This window comes from Salvia splendens, chromosome 11 (assembly GCF_004379255.2).
Source record: "Salvia splendens isolate huo1 chromosome 11, SspV2, whole genome shotgun sequence".
Taxonomy (NCBI): Eukaryota; Viridiplantae; Streptophyta; class Magnoliopsida; order Lamiales; family Lamiaceae; genus Salvia; species Salvia splendens.
The window spans coordinates 26,985,812-27,007,483 of record NC_056042.1 but is presented as its reverse complement, the minus strand read 5'-3'; the positions used below and the strand labels follow the sequence as shown (position 1 = coordinate 27,007,483).

Sequence of the window (21,672 nt, the reverse complement as noted above, 5' to 3'; positions counted from 1 at the left end):
GCCCCATTGCGGATGCTCTTATATTAACGAGGGACATCATTTTTTATCCACAAACTTTGTCAAACTCTCATTTTAGGTCCGTGGACTTTAAAAATATCATTTGAGTTCTGTCAACTATGAAAATATCATTTGAGTTCCGTCAACTATGAGTTAATATCAATCAAAGTACTTTTTTAGTATTTCTAAGTTTTTTCAGACGAAAATACACTCAATACCTTGAAAGGTATATATTTTTAATAAACTTATCACATACTCATATTTTTATAAATATATTTACTACTATATATTTCTGGAAAAAAAATATAATTTGACCTTCAATATTATCACTTAATTTTGTGACATACAAGAAAAGTTTCTTTTTCAGTTTTTTATGTTTAAAGAAATTTTAAATATTTTTAAGATATGGATACTTGTAAAAATGAATGTCAAAGTCAATAAACGATGCCTAAATATTGGTATATTGATATTGTTTAATTTTTAAATAATACTTCATTCGTCCCCAAAGAGTATGAACTTTGGGTTCGACACGTGTTTTAATGCATTATTGGTAAAGTAAGAGAGAGATATATAGAGAGGTTTTTAAGTATTGATAGTGGAGAATGGGTCCCACCTCATTAGAGAGAAGAGAGTTTCCAAAAATTGGAATGTTCATACTCTTTGGGGACGGATGAAAAAGGAAATAGTGCATACTCTTCAGGGACGGAGGGAGTATATCAATATTCAAGTATCCTTTATTGATTGTGACATTAATTTTTACGAGTATCCATACCTCAAAAATATTTTCAAATTATTTAATTATAAAAGGTTGAAGAATGAATTTTTCTTGCATGTCACACAATTAAATGATATTGAAGGTCAAATTATATTTAAAAATTAGGAAAAATATTTAGTGAAGATATTTATAAAAAAATATGAGTATGTGATAAGTTTATTAAAAATGTATACCCTTCAAGGTATTGAGGGTATTTTTCGTCCGGAATAACTTGAAATAGTAAAAAAAAAGTTCTTCGATTGATATTAATAGTTGACGGACCTCAAATGATATTTTCAAAGTTCATGGACCTAAAATGAGGGTTTGCCAAAGTTCGTGGACCAAAAAAGATGTTCCCCCTATATAAAATGAGTATTGTTGAAATCAGGACTAGTCAAAGGTTTTACCCGAGCCATAAATGCGACGAAACATTTGATTTTGTGAATTTAAATGATATACTGTCAATCTAAGTTCGGAGTAGATGACAGTAGTATATTGATTTTCTCTAAACCGATTCTCGGCGAGTGGGAAATACTAATATATTTAAAATTAGTCACAATTGCGAGCTATAAAGAAACTATGAAATGAAACTAGAGGATTAACTAAGACTGTCAATTATCACACATTGATTGTTAAGGATAAGCATTACTTGTAATAATTCAGTGGACTAAGATGGGTCAAAGAGCCCACACACATTCAACTTAAATTATGGTTATGAATCTTGATCTATTCATATTACTTACAATATATAATCATTAGAAGATGGTATGAATTTCTACGACAACAACAATCTCACAACCACATCCGGCTAAAAATCCATCACCACTCCAAATACCCAAGTCAAATCAAATCGAATTTCAACATTTAATCGATTATACTTAACTTGAATTCTTGATTGTGCATCTATTAAATTGTTACAACATCAATGCTCAAGTAATAACTATTGGAGGTATGTTATTGATACTATAGTATATTAACCATTTGAGAGACAAATCGACAGTTGTCACGATAGGGCATTAGTATGATAATGTAATCCATTCGCTGACCATCAACATCCATACTTCTTATCCCTTCACCGCCAATATTGTGTGAATATTTGGAATGTGTGAACTTGTATGATCGAATGCATGAATGTTCGATTCATGCGTTTGATCACTCGAATTCAAGTATTTTAAAGAAAAAATATTTTTTTTTGGATATGATGAAATGAGTGAGATGTATGATAATGATTCAGCCTTGTATCATGTCGCATACTTGCAATATGGGAGGTGGAGATGAACATCGAGAGTGAGTGAATAACATAGTATCAATATGCATTAAAAACGACAAGAGAGAGCCAAATAATAGAAAAGAAAGTGATCAAGAGTGACATTATAATTTGCTTGTGTCAATGGTGTTTTTCATATCCTAAAAAACATCAAATATCATACTCCAACTCCTACTTAATTTTCGGAATTGGCTATTTTGCACATTTAATTGTGGAGTAGTTTTAGATTTTGTCCTCATTTAAATTTCATCTTATTTCACTAGTTAAATTGATTGGATTTAACACTTCATTCTCATTTAATACGTAAAAACATTTAGACGGAAAAAGATGGATTCTGGACACCGTCACGGCGGCGGAGTTGCCGGAAAATGGAAAAAGAGGCCCACAATTTTCACCAATTACAGAGCACCACTCCTCCTCTTCACCTTCACAGTAATCGCTATCTTCATCTCCTCCAAAATCTTCATCTCTCCTTCTCTCCTTCCACTTTCCCCAGACTCACGCCCTCCCCAATGCACCCACACTCCGGGAGAGAAGTACCTCTGGTATGCGCCCCACAGCGGCTTCAGCAACCAGCTCTCCGAGTTCAGGAACGCTATTTTGATGGCCGCCATTCTCAATCGCACGCTGATTGTGCCTCCTGTTCTCGATCACCACGCCGTCGCCCTCGGGAGTTGCCCCAAATTTAGGGTTTTGGATCCGAATGAATTGAGATTCAGAGTCTGGAATCACAGTATTCAGCTTATCCGTGATCGCAGGCTAGTTCAATTTTCTTCAATCATTGTTAATTCGCCACATTTACTTCTAGTTTTTATATAATCTGACATCGTGATGACAATATCGATTCTGTGTTTGATGGATCCCCGGAGGCTCAATTTACGCTGATTTGCCATTTATATCTGTTTATTTGGTTTGATTCCTGATCTGTGGCTTTTAATGTTGATGAATCAAGATATGGTCTTTAAATTTGGGGATCTCACAATTCAAAGTAAATTCATCTCCTTCCACCTCACGAGTCACTGCATCTAATGACATTATGCAAAATACACATGGCTTGTATTGATAAAGTCGCAGGCCGTTTCACTGTATGAACTAGAGGAACACATGAAGCAGAATTTTAAAGCTGTTAGGTAGAGAGCACTAGCTGAAATTAGATATCAGTTTAGACATTCTTGCTAGTGGGTGCCTGTTGAGAGATCTCTATTATGGATCCGAGTTGTGTTTCTAATTTTCGCCTTGTGCTTACGACAACATGTGTGTTGTTGCACCATTTAGTATTCTTATTCTTCATAATCCGCTATATACATGTATTTAGGATATGTGCTTCATATGTAACCTTTGGTAATAGGTGTTTGGTGCTATATATGATTATCTATCACAAATTAGAAGTATCTCTGTCTTTGCTGCAGTTTTATTGGATGAGCCCTAGTTGTCATATTTCCCTTTTCCGTTGGTTTGTTTTTCTAAACCATTTGATATTGATTAGCTTATACAACAGCTATTTTGGCTAATGAGAGCTTTGCCTGGCAACTGAGTTATTCGATTCTACTATGTCTTCATATTTTTTAACTTATCTTGATCCGATATGTTGAGTATGAATACTCTCATAATTTCCAGTTTCCAAAAAGTAAATACTCCCACATATTACATGGCATTGAGTGTTATGTTTATCTATATGGATGCAGGTATGTATCCATGGCAGATATAGTTGATCTTTCATCTCTAGTGGCCTCTTCAGCTGTCAGATTTATGGATTTCAGGGTTTTTGTGTCAAAGTGGTGTGACGTGAATCTCAGTTTGGCTTGCACTGCAGACTCAAGTATGCATTCATCATTGCTTGAGAAACTAAGACAATGTGGATCTTTACTGTCTGGATATGATGGTAATGTGGATGCATGTTTATTTGCTTCCCAAGAAGATTGCAGAACAACGGTATGGACATACCAAACTGATGATGGGGTTTTAGATTCATTTCAAGCTGACGAAGAACTCAAGAAGAAAAGGAAATTTTCATTTTCGAGGACAAGGAAGGATGTTTCTAGGGCCCTTGGTCCTGGATCTACTGCTGGATCAGCCACTGTCCTGGCCTTTGGGAGCCTATTTACCGGACCATATAAGGGATCTGAATCGCATATTGACATCCATGAAGCTCCAAACGATCAAAGGGTACAGTTAGTAATTCAGAAGATTGAATTTCTACAATTTGTGCCTGAAATCTTGAATGCTGGGAAGAGTTTTGCACACGAGATGATTAGTGCTCCATTTATTTGTGCACAGCTTAGGTTATTGGATGGTCAGTTTAAGAACCACTGGGACGGTACTTTCCAAGTATTGAAGCAGACCCTAGACTCGTTGAAACAGAAGGGCTCTCTCCCAATTCATGTATTCATAATGACAGATCTTCCCCGGCTTAATTGGACTGGAAGTTATTTGGGGGATCTCGAAAAAGATTCTGATTCTTTTAAGCTGTTTGTTCTGAGAGAAGAAGACGAATTAGTAACTGAAACTGCTAAGAAACTTGTAAATGCAGCATATGGATTGAAGCTGCAATCCGTTTCTAGTAGTTTTGATGGAAGAGAGCAACACTGCAGTCCTCTATCATTACCTGATATACTACTATATGTCGAAGAAACTATCTGCGGTTGTGCTTCTCTAGGTTTCGTTGGGACTGCTGGTTCAACCATTGCCAATAGCATAGAATTGATGAGAAAAAATCATGCATGTTCATAATGAAGATAGAAGAATGTGAGACAGTATTAACTGTTGATTAAACCTCATTGATGGAATCAGAGATAGAAGCAAGACTACACAAAGTATAATGGATCCTATAAGGTCTCCATTTGAGACGCTAGAAATATGAGATCACCCCATCATCTGAAGGCATGATGCAGTTATTTACTTCACAATTCTTTGCTCAAGTTGGTCATTATTCTTTTCCGATCCAACTCAGACTGTGTGAGCAGGCAGTAAATCAGTCGCGGAATTGAAGAAGAACCATAGAGATACCACATGAATTTCCAGTTTCAACAAAATGGCCTGCATCTCCCTTTTGTAGTCACTCAAATACTCTCTCGTGACCTCCACAAAACTTAGATGATGGAAGTGGAAGCTCCTCACTGAGGTTCATCCTTACTATCTCAAGAGATTTCCAATAGTTTGGAGTCAAATGAGAAGGTAATACATCTTTGTGTGCTTATAAAGTTATAATTCTCCTGTTAACATGCATGATACATAGGTCTCAACAAGTTGAAAAACATTCATAATTGTATCCATGTGTTTCTTCCTTCAAATTTTATGAAAAATGATTCATTCTTAAGTCATATGTCTCTCGTAGTGGTATGTGATATTCAGTTGGTAAAAAGGTAGAGCTCATGTCTCATTGATCCTTTATTTTCCTTTTGAGCGACGTGTATGCATAAATAATGTTTCATCTCATACTTTATTGATGTGCAAGGCACACTAAACTGCTAGTACTTTTTTAATCTCTGGACCACATGCTATAAAATTGAAAAACTCTTATTACTAACTATACTTAGGTAGCAGATCCTGAAAGGTAAAGTATCAAATTTAAAGAAACATATTAACAGAGATATTTCAGCACAGGACATAGCTATGTAGTGGTTTTCCATGTCAAAGTATTGAACTCTGTAAACATCAACTTAATCAAATCTGCTTTCTACAAAGGAACGGAGCCTAAAATATCTTGCCTAATCTTACTTTTTTCCTGGGGACACATATACTATGTATTAATGTATGTGTGGTGGATCCAAAGTTAAATAAGAGGGCCATTGTTTATTGTATTTCTACACATTTTTATTGGATGAAATATAAGTATATATTTTGTCGCAAAAGTATTACTACTAAATTGCTCATTGCCTCCCCAAATGGTCCCTTAATGGGACAACATATCTAAAAGCAGTGTAGAAGGGAGCAATTTGCTGCTGTTGTCTGTTGAATTACGAATTTTCTTTCTCGTTCAACTCTCCCTTTTTGTGGAAGGAATGAGCTTATGCAGTAAGATACAGAGTGGTTGGTTGAGTTATATTTTTATATGCAGAATGGTTATACTATAATATAGGTTGCTTCTTGCAGTGTTTATTCCTTCCTTGACATTGTTTCAAAAGCTTACAGTTAGGGTGATGACTTTTAACGATTTAGGTGAGATCCAAGACATACATACCTCTTCATATGTATATCCATTAAATTAAATCACAACAGTTATATATTTCCATTTTAACACCATTTGTTTGGTGGCTTCTTCATCTTTTTCTTTGACAACAACCCCTGCAATTTGACTGCACTTTATATTAACCATAGTTCAACAACATATAATTTTATTTTATGGTTGTGGAAAGGCCAGTCTTCGGATTCTGCTGCGTGCTTTTTTAGACTAATACCGCGTTTTATACCTCATTAAAGTAATTATTCCTTTCATAATCTTGTTTTAGCATAGTTTATTTGGGTTCATTTTTAGACTAATACCGCGTTTTAGAGCTCATTAAAGTAATTATTCCTTTCATAATATTGTTTTAGCATAGTTTATTGGTTTCATTTTTTGTTAATAAATAAAGAAATATTGGAAAATAATATTATAAAACTTTTTAAAATTTTATTTTTCCCCACCAACTTTGAACTTGACATATACGGTAATAGTATCTTTTTTGCTAATAAGATATTGGTGCATAATATCACAAAAAATTTTAAAAAATTACTTTTTCTACAAACTTTGAACTTGACATATAATATCTTTAAATAGTTGTTGAATTTTTCCACCAGCGATAAAATTAAAATACATTAAAATGAAATGGATAACCATATTTAGCTAATTAGCTTCTAGTGACTTTGTAATCACATAACTATCATTTTTCAGTTGTAATAATATCTTACGTGATGTAATAATGTAGTTGGATTTTGTCGCTGGTGGAAAATATTCAATAACTATTTAAGTTTGTGATATTATATGGCAAATATAAAGTTTGTGGGAAAAAATAATTTTGTAGAAAATGTCGCTGATATTAGTTGTCAATATTCGATAAATAAATCAAAACAAATCTATAATTGTGGTCAGTGGAATTGCGTGAGCAAAATCCCATGTTTTCTGAACTTTTTTGTCTGGGGCAACAACATTATTCTTCATTACTACTCAATCCTTAAGGTCATCCACAATAGCGCCTAGCGCACCGCTTAGCCGAGCGCCGGCGCTAGGCGGTGCGCTGGGCGATCCGCTCGGCGCTATTGCAGCGTCCGGATCGCCTAGCGTACCGCCTAGCGCAATTTTTTTTTTCCGAAACACTATATATACGCTCCTTGCACGTCATTTTCATTCGCACAACTTGTTTTAAACGAGTACTCTCTCTATCTTAATTTATGTACAAGATCAACACCTAGAAATGAGTAGCGCCGGTGGTAGTAGTGGTGGGGATGCTGAGGAGTACGAGCGTATAATGAACGAAGCGCTAGAGGCCTATACGAACCGTGAGATTGATCAATGGATGCAGAGGGCCCTGCAGCCTGCGGTACCTCAACCTCGCCCAGTGGTACACCGCCGAGCGGTGATTGATCGTGATCACGTAGCTGCACATCAGCGCCTGTACGAAGACTACTTCGCACAGGAGCCGCGGTTCAACGCCAACCTTTTCAGGCACCGTTTTAGGATGAGCAAGTCCCTGTTTATGCGTATTGTTAACGCTTTGGAGCAACGATATCTGTATTTCCGCTTCAGGCACGATGCGTCTGGCAGACCCGGCCACACACCAATTCAAAAGTGCACTGCGGCAATCCGGCAGTTGGCCTACGGAGGCGCGATAGACATATGGGACGAGTACCTCCACATCGGTGAGACGACTGCCCTGGAATGTATGGAGTATTTCTGTCAGGGCCTGATTGAAATATTCAGTGATCAGTACCTTCGAAGCTCTACCCCCGAAGACTGCCAGGATCTTTTGCGGATGCACGGGGAACAGCATGGGTTCCCGGGGATGTTAGGCAGCATAGATTGTATGCATTGGGAATGGAAGAACTGTCCTGCTTCCTGGAAGGGGTTCTACACGACCGGCTACAAGGGAAAGAATCCCACGATGATCCTCGAGGCCGTAGCTGATTACCGACTGTGGATTTGGCATGCGTATTTTGGGATAGCCTGTTCGAACAACGACCTCAACGTCCTCAACTCGTCGCCACTTTTCAACGAGCAGTGTCAGGGTGTCGGTCCGGGCATCAGTTTTTTCGCCAACGGCAACCGGCATGATATGGGCTACTACTTGGCGGATGGGATATACCCTAGGTGGCACGTCTTTGTGAAGACGATCCGATGCGCATCAGGTGAGAGGAAGGCCTACTTTGCAGCACGGCAGGAGTCGGCGCGCAAGGACGTGGAGCGCGCATTTGGTGTGCTCCAGTCTCGATGGGCGGCAGTTAAGGGGCCAACGCGTTTGTGGAATGTCGACTGCATTGCTGATATAATGTACGCCTGTATTATCATGCACAACATGATTGTCGAAGATGAAGGTGTACAACTGACTGATTGGGCCAACGATGATAATGAAGCCGGTCCAAGCCACGGCGTGGCCGCCCCCAACGTATGGAGTGGGGTACCTCACGATGAAGACGACCGCCTCCAAGCACATGCCGACATGCGCCAAACGGAGGCTCATATTCGACTCCAAAAGGATTTAATTGAAGAGTTATGGACGCGGAGGACTGCACGGTAGTAGTTTTTTTTGTTAATTATGTAATTTTTTTTAATTGATGTACTTTTTAAATTTTAATAATATTATTGAATTTTCTCGTATATGTCTCGTAAATTAAATTGCGTATTTTGTGTGATTGTTAATTATTTGTTTTATATAATTTTGAGTGATGTGGCTATTGATGTGGCTGGGCTATTTATGATGTGGCTAGGCTATGGCTGGGCTATTTATGATATGGCATGAGGATTTTTAGAGTTGATTATATGGCAGGAGGAGTTTGTGGCTAGGCTATTGCTGGACTATTCCTATGGATGGTCTAAGAAAAAGGCAAATGTAACAAAACAAAACCTTTCTCTTCAAAATTCAAATACAATCTCCAATTAACTGACACCTTCAAGAAAAAATGTATCCCCCCAAAAAAAACAAAAAAAATTCAAATACTACAATCCAACTAACTGATGTAATTACACCTTCAAGAACAAATGTATCCCCCCAAAAAACACAAAAACAATCACACTCTGTCATGAAATCCTATCTAAAAACAGGATAAAAAAAAAATCAACTGATAAACCTCAATTTATTATCAGAGTCTCCATTCAGATGATGATGATGATCAGAAGCAGCAGCAGGAACCCACCAAACCCTCAAGCTCTTATCAAGACTCCCACTATACAACATGAATCCTCCCCCGCCGCCAGCCCTGAGCGGCGACGCCTGCAGACACTTCACCGGCCCTTGGTGCCCCCTGATCACCATATGCCTACTCACCCCTCCACCCACCTCCCTCCTCCACACACCAACACTCTTATCCGCCGACCCACTGCACATCATCCTCTCCCCCATCAAGCACACACACAGCACCGCCGTCTCATGCGCCCTCACGTCGCACACCCCCCTCCACCCCTCGCAACTCCACCCCATCAGCCTCCCGTCCGAGCCACCCCCGTAGACAAAACCCCCACCATCCTCCTCAGTAACCACCACAGCATTGAAAGAAACATCCTTATGCCCCTCCAACACCTTTTTACAAGAATGCCCCTTCCCCCCGCCCCCCCTCGCCCACGCCTTGATCCTCCCATCGGCCGACCCAGAGTACACCACCGTGCCCCCACTCGTGGCAATGCTGTTGATGGCGTCGTCGTGTGCCTTGATGGACTCGAGGCATTTGAAATCGGACGTGCGCCACACCTTGATGGTCTTGTCCCAGGAGCCGGAGTAGATGAGGCCGGCTGAGACGGCGAGGCAGGAGATGGAGTCGGCGTGCTCGATCCAGAGGACCTTGTGGTGGCGCCGCGTCTGCACGTAGTTGCTCTGCTTCATGAATTTCCCCAAATAGTCCTTGGTGGTGGGGAGCGTGTCGATCAGCTTGAACACGTTCTCGGAGCTTCGGGAGACCTTCCAAGCCCTGATTCGGCTGTCCTGGTGCGCGGTGAAGACTCTGTTTCCGGCGGTGGCTAGGGCTTTGACGGCGCCGTCGCCCTGGCCGAATTTGGTGAATTGGCGGAGATCGGGCTGCTGCCAGACGATGATGTCTCTGCCCTGGGAGGCGCTGAGGATGAACTCGCCACAGAGGGCGAGGCAGGAGACGGATCCGACGTGGCCGGAGAGGACGGCTAGGGATTTGTAGGATTGGGTGGAGGAAATTGGGGCGGAGGCGGCGGTGAGCTTGAATTTGAAATCTTGGAAATTGTATCTTAATGAAGGCGCGGGGCTTTCTGATTCCGCGTCGCTGCTGTTGCTGCTCCTGCTGCTCGGCGTCGAGCTTGTGGATAGCAATGGCGTATGCTCTTGAAGCATCATTTCCCCCCTTTTGTGTTGATTGAATTGGTGCGCTCAAGAATTGAATGGAATTGAATTGAATTGAATTGAATCAAGAAAGTGGCGTATATTGCATGAAATGAAAGAAAGAAGGGAATTTCCAACTATATGTAGAGAGAGAGAGGAGCGGAGATGGGAGAGAAAATGGAATTTTCATGGGTCTTGGTTGTAATTTAATCGAGAGGGAAAGGGGAGGGGGCGGGGGCGGTGCAACGGCTACTTTGACAACCAGCAAAACTACCGGATTTTATGAAAAAGGGGTATTTTGGGGATGTCCTACTCCATTTCGTTCCTCTTTTTTGCTGGAAAGAATTCACTATAGTAGTAATCGATTAATGTAAAGTAGTTAAAGCAAAAGAAATTAGGATGTTAACATTGATATTGTATAGGCTAGATTGGCGGCCAGCTAATGATGTGGGGTTCTTGCAGGGGCAAATTAGTCAATTGAAATATGGGATTACTTTGAGTTGGGGTTTCATAGACAAAGAAACGAATACTTACTTTGTTTTAAGTGTTGAATAAATTAATCTTGCGAGGTAGCAATGGAGTTAGTAGTCTTGTAAATTGTAATTAAGTCGAATTGAGTCCAACATATCATTACTTGGATTTGATTGAATTAACGTTATAGGTTTGCGAAGATTAACGTATCATTGTTGACTTGTGGTTGTTATTATTATGGAGTATTATTTTGTTTGAGTGCAAATAATATAAGATAGTAACGGTGGTAGTGCTTTCAGTCGAGAATTCAGGGTGGTGACGAAGATGTTAAATTGTTGGTGATCGTGAGGAAGAGGTGTTAGAGTTCAAATCTAGGGTTTAAAGTTTAAGGTTAAAGTATTGAGGTTTGACAACTGCCTCATCTATTGATACACATTGTCCAAATTCAAGGTTAAAGCAATGAGGCATGACAACTACATCAGACTATAGCGACTAAGTCGTTTATTGACACACATTGTTCAATGGAGTTAGTGCAAATAAAGAGACGATGGGTATTGCTATGGTGTTAGGCACCCTTGACTTGTGCACTTCACGCCAGTCTCTATACAAAAAAAATGTTTGTTTATAGTAAAACAAAAACATACATATAGTTATACACGAATATGCTAAGTCTCGCATCCCGTAAATTTAAATGATACGTTGCATTTTTTTCACATAAAATTATTATTCCTATGTTGCCACTTCATCTTGTAAAATTATGTTAAGTATCGCACTTTTAGGATGTCATTGGGAATGTATGATTCATATTTGAATTTATAACTATGTAAAGAAGAGTGATGTTTCAACATGATTCCACTACTGTACAATACACATAGTTTGTGCATAATCATATCATACAAGTATACAATATGATAATATATTACTCCATACATTTCTAAATATAATTAGGTATATTGTAGTACATATTATTAGGCTCGCCGATGAATTCGGCTAGCGCTGGCCGATTCGCGAGCGCTCGCCGATGCGCTCGCCGGTCCGCTCGCCGCCATTGCAGGCTCAGGACCTGCGAGCGAATTTAATTTTATTTTTTTTAATTTTCGAAACACTATATATACGCGATTTGCACGTCATTTTCATTCACACTACTTGTTTTAACGAATACTCTTTCTATCTTAATTTCATTCACACCACTTGTTTTAAATTAATGTATTTTTTTATTGTACTTTTTTTTTAATTTAAATAATATTATTGAATTTTCCCGTTTCTGTATCGTACATTTAATTCCGTATTTTGTGTGATTGTCAATTATTTATTTTATATAATTAGGGGTGATGTGGCTAGGCTATTGCTGGGCTATTTGTTTGTCCTAATGATGTGGTAGGAGGATTTTTAGTGCTGATGATGTGGCATGAGGAGTTTGTAGCTGGGCTATTGCTGGGCGAAAGCCACTGGAGATGCCCTTAGGCACACTTGACTTGTGCACTTCACGCCAGTGTCTATACAAAAAAAATGTTTGTTTATAGTAAAACAAAAATATACATATAGTTATACACGAATATGCTAAGTCTCGCATCCCGTAAATTTAAATGATACGTTGCATTTTTTTCACATAAAATTATTATTCCTATGTTGCCACTCTGCATTTTTCGTCTTGTAAAATTATGTTAAGTATCGCACTTTTAGGATGTCATTGGGAATGTATGATTCATATTTGAATTTATAACTATGTAAAGAAGAGTGATGTTTCTACGTCCACTACTGTTCAATACACATAGTTTGTGCATAATCATATCATACAAGTATACAATATGATAATATATTACTCCACACATTTCTAAATATAGTTAGTTATATTGTAGTACATATTATTAATTGACTTTGGTTTGAGTTTAAAATTGTATAAGAAAATTTAAAATAAAAGGAAGATTCTCATCTTTCAATGAATTTCATAAATGAGTCTTGAGCAAATTTTGTTTTAATTTTTAAAATGTTGTCTTGACGCGCCGAGATCATGAAACTTAAAATGGATTCACATGTTTAGTCATTTTAATTTGGTATTCAAAATTCGAAATATGAAAGTATTTTGTTACAAAAGTTTCTTTTAATATTTTTTACAGTCGGTCTATTTTATAAATATCATACCTTAAAATGCATCAAGTTTGTTTCGGCTCCGGTGATAGTGAATCAACTATGTCTGCATTCGTTCCTGAATTGTTATTTTTTTTATAATGTTTCGGAATCATTTTTATGTCAGTAAGAGTTGTGGGGAAACATATTTTATTACATATACTATACACGGTATTAATATAAACAAACACAACATGCATAAATTATACTCCACATTGTACATAAATAACATTTGGGCACAATTTTGAGAATATTCTTTATCAAAAAGTACTGACATGAATTCTTCCCTCATTCGATTTATAATACTATCAAGTTGGTTAGACATCCATTACTCCATTTGAATACACATAGTATTTTTTTTAAAGAAAAAGTTGTGTAAAAGTGCCATACTACTACTACTACTACTATATTCAAAGCTTTTGGTTTGGTTAACTGGACCACGTACAAACTTGAATTCAAATGCACACATTTTTTACTTGCAAGGTACAATTCTATGGTTTTATAGTATTATTATTATGTATTTAATTCACTTTGGTGGACCAATGTTACCTAACATTGTATTTATATAAACTATATATTGTATTTTCAAATTAATGAATTACTAACTATAACCTCCAGCTTCTTCATGCGTGAGAGAGGCTCATTTCTTGATTTAATTTTACAACTCAACTAAAAAAATTATACTTTCATGCATACGAATTTTATTTCCAATTAATTTTCGACGAATTTATTTCATCTTGGCTAAGTTGAAACGTGAAGTTACGTTATCATTTACTATTCGACTATTTAAATCACAGAACTATTTTTTGTTCATGTGCAAAAGTAGAAATTGGTGAAAATAAATCTCATATTTAGACAGAATTACCGCCGCCTATTTATTCTTTTTTCTTTAGGATTGTTAAATTTTAAGGTGAAATTTAATTTCCCTACAGTCTAATTAACTTAATCTTATAATGATCAAATTTATTGTGCCTAACATCTTATTTCGGAACTATGAAGCTTAAGAGACCCGGACCCATTTTCTATTATTTTTTTACTCTATGCTCTTCCCCAAGAGCGCAACACCCACATTCATGCTCTTTCGCAAGGACATGCTCAATGGTCACACCATTCTACTATTCAATTTAAATAAAAACATTTCCACAATATTAAAATGCATTAAAAATACCCGAAATACTATTACAAATAACAAAAAAAATTAAAAATTACATAATTAAAATCCTAAAAATTAAAAATTTTATAATTAAAATCCTAAAAATTTAAAATTACATAATTACATTCATAAAATTACAAAAAACCCCACTACTCATGGCCGAATTTCGCTCAAATGTGTTTGATTAGGTCTTCTTGTAGCTCAATGAGGGTTCTGGTATCGCGCATAGTGTGTCTAGTTTCGATCCTCTCGCCCACCGTCGTATGCACACCTCGGCGTGGGGGAGACCTCGCGGTTTAACTTCCGGCTTCATTCTCATCGTAAAAGTTAGCCGCCCTCGGTCCTTCGTCAGCTATAATCATGTTGTGCTAGATAATACACGTGTACATGATGTCGGCGATATTCTTAACGTACCACAGCCAAGACGGAGCCTTCACAATGTTGAATCGGGCTTGAAGGACCCCAAAAGCTCTTTCGACGTCTTTCCGAGCAGACTCTTGACGCTGCGCAAAACGAACCCGTCTCGGGTATTGGGAATTGCTGAACGTCTTCACGAAAGTCGACCACCTTGGGTAGATACCATCTGCGAGATAGTAACCCATGTGGTATGCATTTCCGTTGACGGTGAAGTCGATCGCCGGTGCTACACCATTCAAAACATCATTGAAGAGTTGTGAAGAATAGAGCACGTTCAAGTCGTTGTTGTATCCGGCAACACCGAAATATGCATGACAAATCTATAAGCGGTAGTCGGCAACCGCTTCATGGATAAGCGTTGGGTCGCCGCCTTTGTGGCCGCTTAAGTATTGCCCCCTCCAAGCAGTCGGACAATTCTTCTACTTCCAATGCATGCAGTCAATGCTGCCAAGCATACCGGGAAAACCGTGGACTGTTTCGTGAAGATGAAGCAAGTGTTGACAATCATCGGTGGTGTGTGCCCGAAGGAATTCCTCACCGAAAGTAGAACGAACGTCGTCGCAAAAAATTTTGAGGCATAACATTTCAGTTAACTCACCCACATGCAAATACTCGTCGAAGAGGTCAGCTGTTTGCCTAGTAGCAAGTTGTCGGATGGCACAAGTACACTTCTGCAACGCCGAGAGACTTTGCCGACCGGTTGCGTCTCTACGTGATTGAAAGTATTCAACACGGGCGGACAATGTGTTGACAATACGCATAAACAACCGTTTTGATATGCGAAAACGGCACCAAAAGTAATCTTCCGAAAACCGCAGCTGGTCGGAAAAATAGTTTGCAGCGAGCCTTTCGTTGGCTCCTCCCAGTCACGAGGGATGTAGCGGCAAATTGATCTAGTTGGTCGAGAAGGAGGGGCGGGGGTAGTGGCGGTGACATAGGCTTCATAGGCGGCACGATATTGTTCATAGTATTCTTGTTCTTCGCGCTCCGCTTCCGCAATGATATCGGTGAAATCCGTTTTTGAATTATTTAGAGAGAGTTTGAGTGAGAGAGGAAGATGTAGATGAGTTGTATGAAAAAATATGAATAAGAGATGATTTGATGTGAAAAATGGATGATGAATGTGTGTATTTATAGGTGATTTTGGGATTTAAAAAAATTATAAAAAAAAACAAAAAAATTCAAAAAATCGGTAATAAAATGACTATATTTTTTGGAATCTGAAAATATATTTTTTTTAATTTTTGGTATTATTTTCGATTTTTTAAAAAAGGAAAATCCAACGAATAATCCGTTGGCGAATAGAAACGCGCCACGTCGCCTGCTCAGCGGCACGGACGAGCTCGATGCATCGAGCAGCGCCGTGCCAGCGGCGAACAGCGCGTTGCCACGCCAGCGGCACGGACACCGTCCGCCCCAGCGAGCACCGCTGCGAATGCTCTAAATGAAAGATGCGATCAAGGCTCAAAAGTTTTGCAACAGTAGGATTTGTAGGTGAATATTAATATTTCAACAAAGCATTTATGTGTTTCATAGATTTTTTTGAAATCTATTGTAACACCCCGAAAAAAAAAGAGAGAAAAAAAAAATCAAATAAAATAAAATAAATCTAATTAAATCTTTTCCTAGTTGACTTGGTCAGATATATATCTCCAAACCTTATCACCAAACGATTTCCCCATATCTCTACTCCCTAAAATCTCTCCAACCACCAAATCCATCAATATCTATTAGTTTTGCCTATATATATATATCCCACGTTCACACAACAATAACTCTTTACCCACTTTATTTCAAAACCCTAGTAACAATCACACATCCAATTTTGGAGAGAAGAAAACCGAGAGATGAGGGGAGAAAAAGGGGTGAGACGGCGATGGCAATCCCAACAACGGCGCGGAGGAGATGGCAGCGGCAACGAATTGACACGGAGAGAGATACGTTGTCAGTAGGGGGTGTTGGAAATATTGTAGCCTTTACACGGGAAAACTCTTGCTATTACAAAAGAACAAAACTGGAAGGTAAATATAATAATATAAATTACAACGAAAGTAAAGAGATGCAAACTATAGTATTCTTCAAGTCGAGTCGAGGTATCCCTCTCTCCGCAAGACGAAATACGCCCCGGCTAGTGCTCACGGATTGGCGTAATGTCCCCAAAGATGAAACGACTTTCCTCCTATCGAGTTGAAGCACCTCAAACTCGTAGGCTCCGGCGAACTTGAATTGGAGGCGAGAACCGAGCAATGCGATGCTCCTAAGATGCGAACTAGAGTGCTTGAGCTATGAGAGAAGAGAGAATGATTGTAGGTTGTGTTGTGTGTCTTCCATCTCTCAAAACAAGCCTATTTATAGGCTAGGAGTGGCCACACGAGAGGTCTCGGGTTTAAGGCACCTCATAAACACATGGACGTTGAAAAGCCAAAAGACTTAGGAAATGAAAGGTTTTGAGACCTTTCTAATTTCCCACATGTTACATGTTTTTCCTACAATCCCCCACATTGGTTAGAGCGCTGCAAGCTCAAACCAACACCAGACACAAATGCATGTATGCAGACTCTTTGCTCAGTTCTCGAGAACAATACTGTATTTGGAGAGGTAACTTGTGGTTTTGAACCTTCCATAGTCAATATTATCGGACATACCGGCGGGCTAGTGGACGCGATGCCTTGAACTATTCCTCCTTAGTGTATGCCTAGTCAATAGTATCAACACAATATAGTCTCAACTCCATCAGTTCTCAGTGTCCGTTTCGGCCGTGGAACACCTCTTTGGAATTCATAAGTGACTTACTCTCACGAAGCGGCCTCACTTCTCACTTATATAGGTGATTCTTTCATGAGTATCCTGCCATACTGCATCTCCTTGAGATTTCAAGAATCATTAAAAGTCAAAAGACTTAACCTCTTACCACGTGCAGGTTACAACACTCAATGCTTTCTAAAGAATGGGCGAAGATTAAAATCTTCTGAGTGTTACAGCTAGATTTGTATAGCTTCGTTTTCCCATTGAACCAATCCCATGGGATCTCCAATCGTATGGTTGGGTTACCACTATACTCATCTTTTAAGATGTGGTTTTCAGTCCCATTCCTTTTAGCAATTTATGCATTTGATCACGATTTAAACCTTTTGTTAACGGATCCGCTAAGTTATCCACTGACCTTACATAGTCAACTGTGATAACACCACTTGTGATCAATTGTCTGACGGTATTATGTCGCCGACGAATATGTCGAGACTTACCATTGTATAAGCCACTGTGTGCTCTACCTATAGCTGCTTGGCTATCACAGTGTATCACTACTGTTGGCACTGGCTTCTTCCAACATGGAATATCTTCTAGGAAGTTTCTAAGCCACTCGGCTTCTTCCCCTGCTTTATCCAAAGCGATAAACTCAGATTCCATGGTGGAACGAGCAATACACGTCTGTTTCGTTGATTTCCACGAGACAGCACCACCCCCCACAGTGAACACATACCCACTTGTAGAAAATGAGTCTTTTGAATCAGAGATCCAATTTGCATCACAGTACCCTTCAAGTACTTGGGGATATCTTGTGTAATGCAACCCAAAGTTAATAGTATACTTCAAGTATCTCAAAACTCTACACAGAGCTTTCCCATGTTCCTTACTTGGGTTGCTCGTAAATCGGCTCAATTTGTTTACAGAACAAGAAAGATCAGGTCGAGTACAGTTTGTGATAAACATCAAACTTCCTACGACCTTTGCATACTCTTCTTGAGCAACAGAATCACCCATATTCTTGCTTAGATGGACATTGAGCTCCAAAGGAGTCTTTGCTGGCTTACAATCAAACGAGTTGAATTTCTTAAGCATTTTCTCAACATAATGAGATTGCGTTAAGGCAATTCCCTCATTAGTCCTCAATATTTTGATTCCAAGAATCACATCAGCTAGACCCATATCTTTCATATCGAAATTTCTTTTCAACATGTTTTTTGTCTCGTTAATAATGGCACTATTGCTGCCCATTATCAACATATCATCAACATACAGACACACAATAACAAACCCGTTATCTGTGTTCTTAATGTAAACACACTTATCACACTCATTGATAGTGAATCCATTTGCCAACATCACGTTGTCAAATTTCAAATGCCATTGTAATGGTGCTTGCTTCAACCCATATAATGACTTTACCAGTTTGCCTACTTTACGCTCTTGCCCAGGCACAACAAACCCTTCGGGTTGTTCCATATATATTTCTTCTTCCAGATCACCATTCAGAAACGCAGTTTTCACATCCATTTGGTGAATATCGAGATTGTGCAAAGCAGCAATCGCTATAAGCACCCGAATGGAAGTGATTCTCGTAACAGGTGAATAGGTATCAAAAAAGTCATACCCTTCTTTCTGCTTAAAGCCTTGGACAACTAGGCGAGCTTTGTACTTATCTATAGTACCATCGGGCTTATATTTCCTTTTCAGAATCCACTTGCACCCTAAAGGCTTACAGCCTTCAGGCAAGTCTACTAACACCCAGGTGTTATTTCTCATGATGGATTCAATTTCACTGTTGATAGCTTCTTGCCACCACGCCGCGTCTGGGCCAGACAGAGCTTCCGCCAATGACTTTGGTTCGTCATCCAACATAAAAGTTATGAAGTCAGGACCAAATGTTTTAGCAACTTTAACTCTTTTACCACGTCTTGGTTCAACATCCTCAGGACTTGACCTCGTCCTTTTTGGAGGATTAGAACTAGTGGATTCATCCATCATTCTTTCACTAGAACAATCCTCTTGCCTCTTGCAAGGGTATACATTATCAAAGAATATAGCATTCCTTGACTCAATCGTTGTTCCTTCAGCCACGCCAGGCACATCTGACTTATGGACTAGGAAACGATAGGCACTACTATTAAGTGCATGGCCAATAAAGATGCAATCGACTGTTTTAGGGCCTATTGCAACTTGTTTCGGAAGTGGCACTTCTACCTTCGCTAAACACCCCCACACTTTGAGGTATGAATATGAAGGTTTCTTCCCTTTCCACAACTCATAAGGAGTCACGTTCCTATTTTTTAGTGGAATTTTATTCAGGATATGATTCGCTGTTAACACAGCCTCCCCCCACATGTTCTGGGATAAACCAGAATTAATCAACAGAGCATTCATCATCTCTTTAAGTGTTCGATTTTTTCGTTCAGCAACTCCATTTGACTGGGGATAATATGGAGCCGTTGTTTGGTGAATTATACCACTTGCATGGCATAATTCTGCAAACGGGGCTACATACTCACCACCTCTATCACTTCGAACACACTTAATTCGACAATTAAGTTGATTTTCGGCTTCATTTTTGAAGTCTTTAAACGCTTCAATTGCCTCATCTTTACTTCTTAATAAGTAAAGGTAACAATACCTTGTGCAGTCATCTATAAATGTGATGAAGTACTTTTTACCACCTCTAGTTTGCACAAATTTTAAATCACATACGTCTGTATGGATTAACTCTAGAGGTTTTGTGCTCCGTTCTACCGAGCGAAACGGTAGCTTGGTCATTTTTGCTTCAACACAGACATCACATTTTTCTTGTGAGTTAAACTTATCTACTTTTAGTAAATTAAGATTTACTAATCTTTTTATAGCATTTAGATTTACATGTCCCAATCTTTTATGCTATAAATCAGAGCACTCAAGCAAATAGGAGGATGCATCATCTTCCTTATTTCTTAATCCTTTTCCACGGTGAATGACCGTAACATTCAGCTTAAAAAGCCCATTCACTAGGTGACCTTCACCTATGAACTTTTCATACTTGGTCAATATAACCTTTTCACACTCAAATTCTAGTGAAAATCCATGATTTACTAGAAGAGAGCCTGACACCAAATTATTTCGGATGTCTGGGACATGCAGCACATCCTTGAGGGTAAGAACCTTTCCGGATCCTAATTTTAGGAACACATTACCCACACCAACCACCTCGGAAGAGGCTTGGTTTCTCATACGTATTTTTCTACCTCCAACAGATTTGTAAGTAGAAAAAACGCTTCTCTCGGAGCACACATGACATGTGGCACCCGTATCAACAAACCATTCATTTGGATTAATACCATAGTCCACGTCGGAGACCACTGCGATCACCTCGTGATCTTTGTTGTTTATAACAACACGTTCAAATAATTTGTACAGTATTGTTTCCAACAATAAGTACACAATTATATTGAACCAAATGTGCATTGGCATATTCATCAACCCATGCATCCCAATTACTACTACCAAATCTAAATTGGCCTTGCTTGTCAAAAGACAAACGATAAACATCATTCTCAAGAGAATAGATCTCAAGGAATTAACCACTCCATAGCGCATCGACATTGCGACCGTTCGTTGCTTTATTCCAGCTTTGAATTTCATGTTTCCTCCGGCATCGGTCGACATGATTTCAACAAGAGTACAATATTTCGTCTTGCGATTGTTGGAAATATTGTAGCCTTTACACGGGAAAACTCTTGCTATTACAAAAGAACAAAACTGGAAGGTAAATATAATAATATAAATTACAACGAAAGTAAAGAGATGCAAACTATAGTATTCTTCAAGTCGAGTCGAGGTATCCCTCTCTCCGCAAGACGAAATACGCCACGGCTAGTGCTCACGGATTGGCGTAATGTCCCCAAAGATGAAACGACTTTCCTCCTATCGAGTTGAAGCACCTCAAACTCGTAGGCTCCGGCGAACTTGAATTGGAGGCGAGAACCGAGCAATGCGATGCTCCTAAGATGCGAACTAGAGTGCTTGAGCTATGAGAGAAGAGAGAATGATTGTAGGTTGTGTTGTGTGTCTTCCATCTCTCAAAACAAGCCTATTTATAGGCTAGGAGTGGCCACACGAGAGGTCTCGGGTTTAAGGCACCTCATAAACACATGGACGTTGAAAAGCCAAAAGACTTAGGAAATGAAAGGTTTTGAGACCTTTCTAATTTCCCACATGTTACATGTTTTTCCTACAGGGGGTATGCAGTTCCTTTTTGTTTCTTTTT

General features: G+C 38.9%; 2 protein-coding genes across 3 annotated transcripts; one reads left to right on the top strand and one right to left on the bottom strand.

Annotated features, from left to right (window-relative positions):
• Positions 1 to 2,240: 2,240 nt before the first annotated feature.
• Positions 2,241 to 5,500, top strand: LOC121755662 (O-fucosyltransferase 30-like). Of its 2 annotated transcripts, none has more exons than XM_042150995.1 (2): positions 2,241 to 2,776; positions 3,779 to 5,500. In XM_042150995.1, exons 1-2 carry the CDS (start codon positions 2,346 to 2,348, stop codon positions 4,746 to 4,748), a joined length of 1,401 nt encoding a protein of 466 aa, XP_042006929.1. In that variant the 5' UTR covers positions 2,241 to 2,345; the 3' UTR covers positions 4,749 to 5,500. The 2 variants fall into 2 exon arrangements, with proteins under 2 accessions (XP_042006929.1, XP_042006928.1); XM_042150994.1 differs by having other exon boundaries at positions 2,247 to 2,776; positions 3,704 to 5,500.
• A 3,541-nt stretch (positions 5,501 to 9,041) lies between these two features.
• LOC121755677 (protein JINGUBANG-like) lies at positions 9,042 to 10,811 on the bottom strand. Its single transcript, XM_042151016.1, has one exon. It carries the CDS (start codon positions 10,505 to 10,507, stop codon positions 9,266 to 9,268), a length of 1,242 nt encoding a protein of 413 aa, XP_042006950.1. The 5' UTR covers positions 10,508 to 10,811; the 3' UTR covers positions 9,042 to 9,265.
• Between the last annotated feature and the right edge of the window lie 10,861 nt (positions 10,812 to 21,672).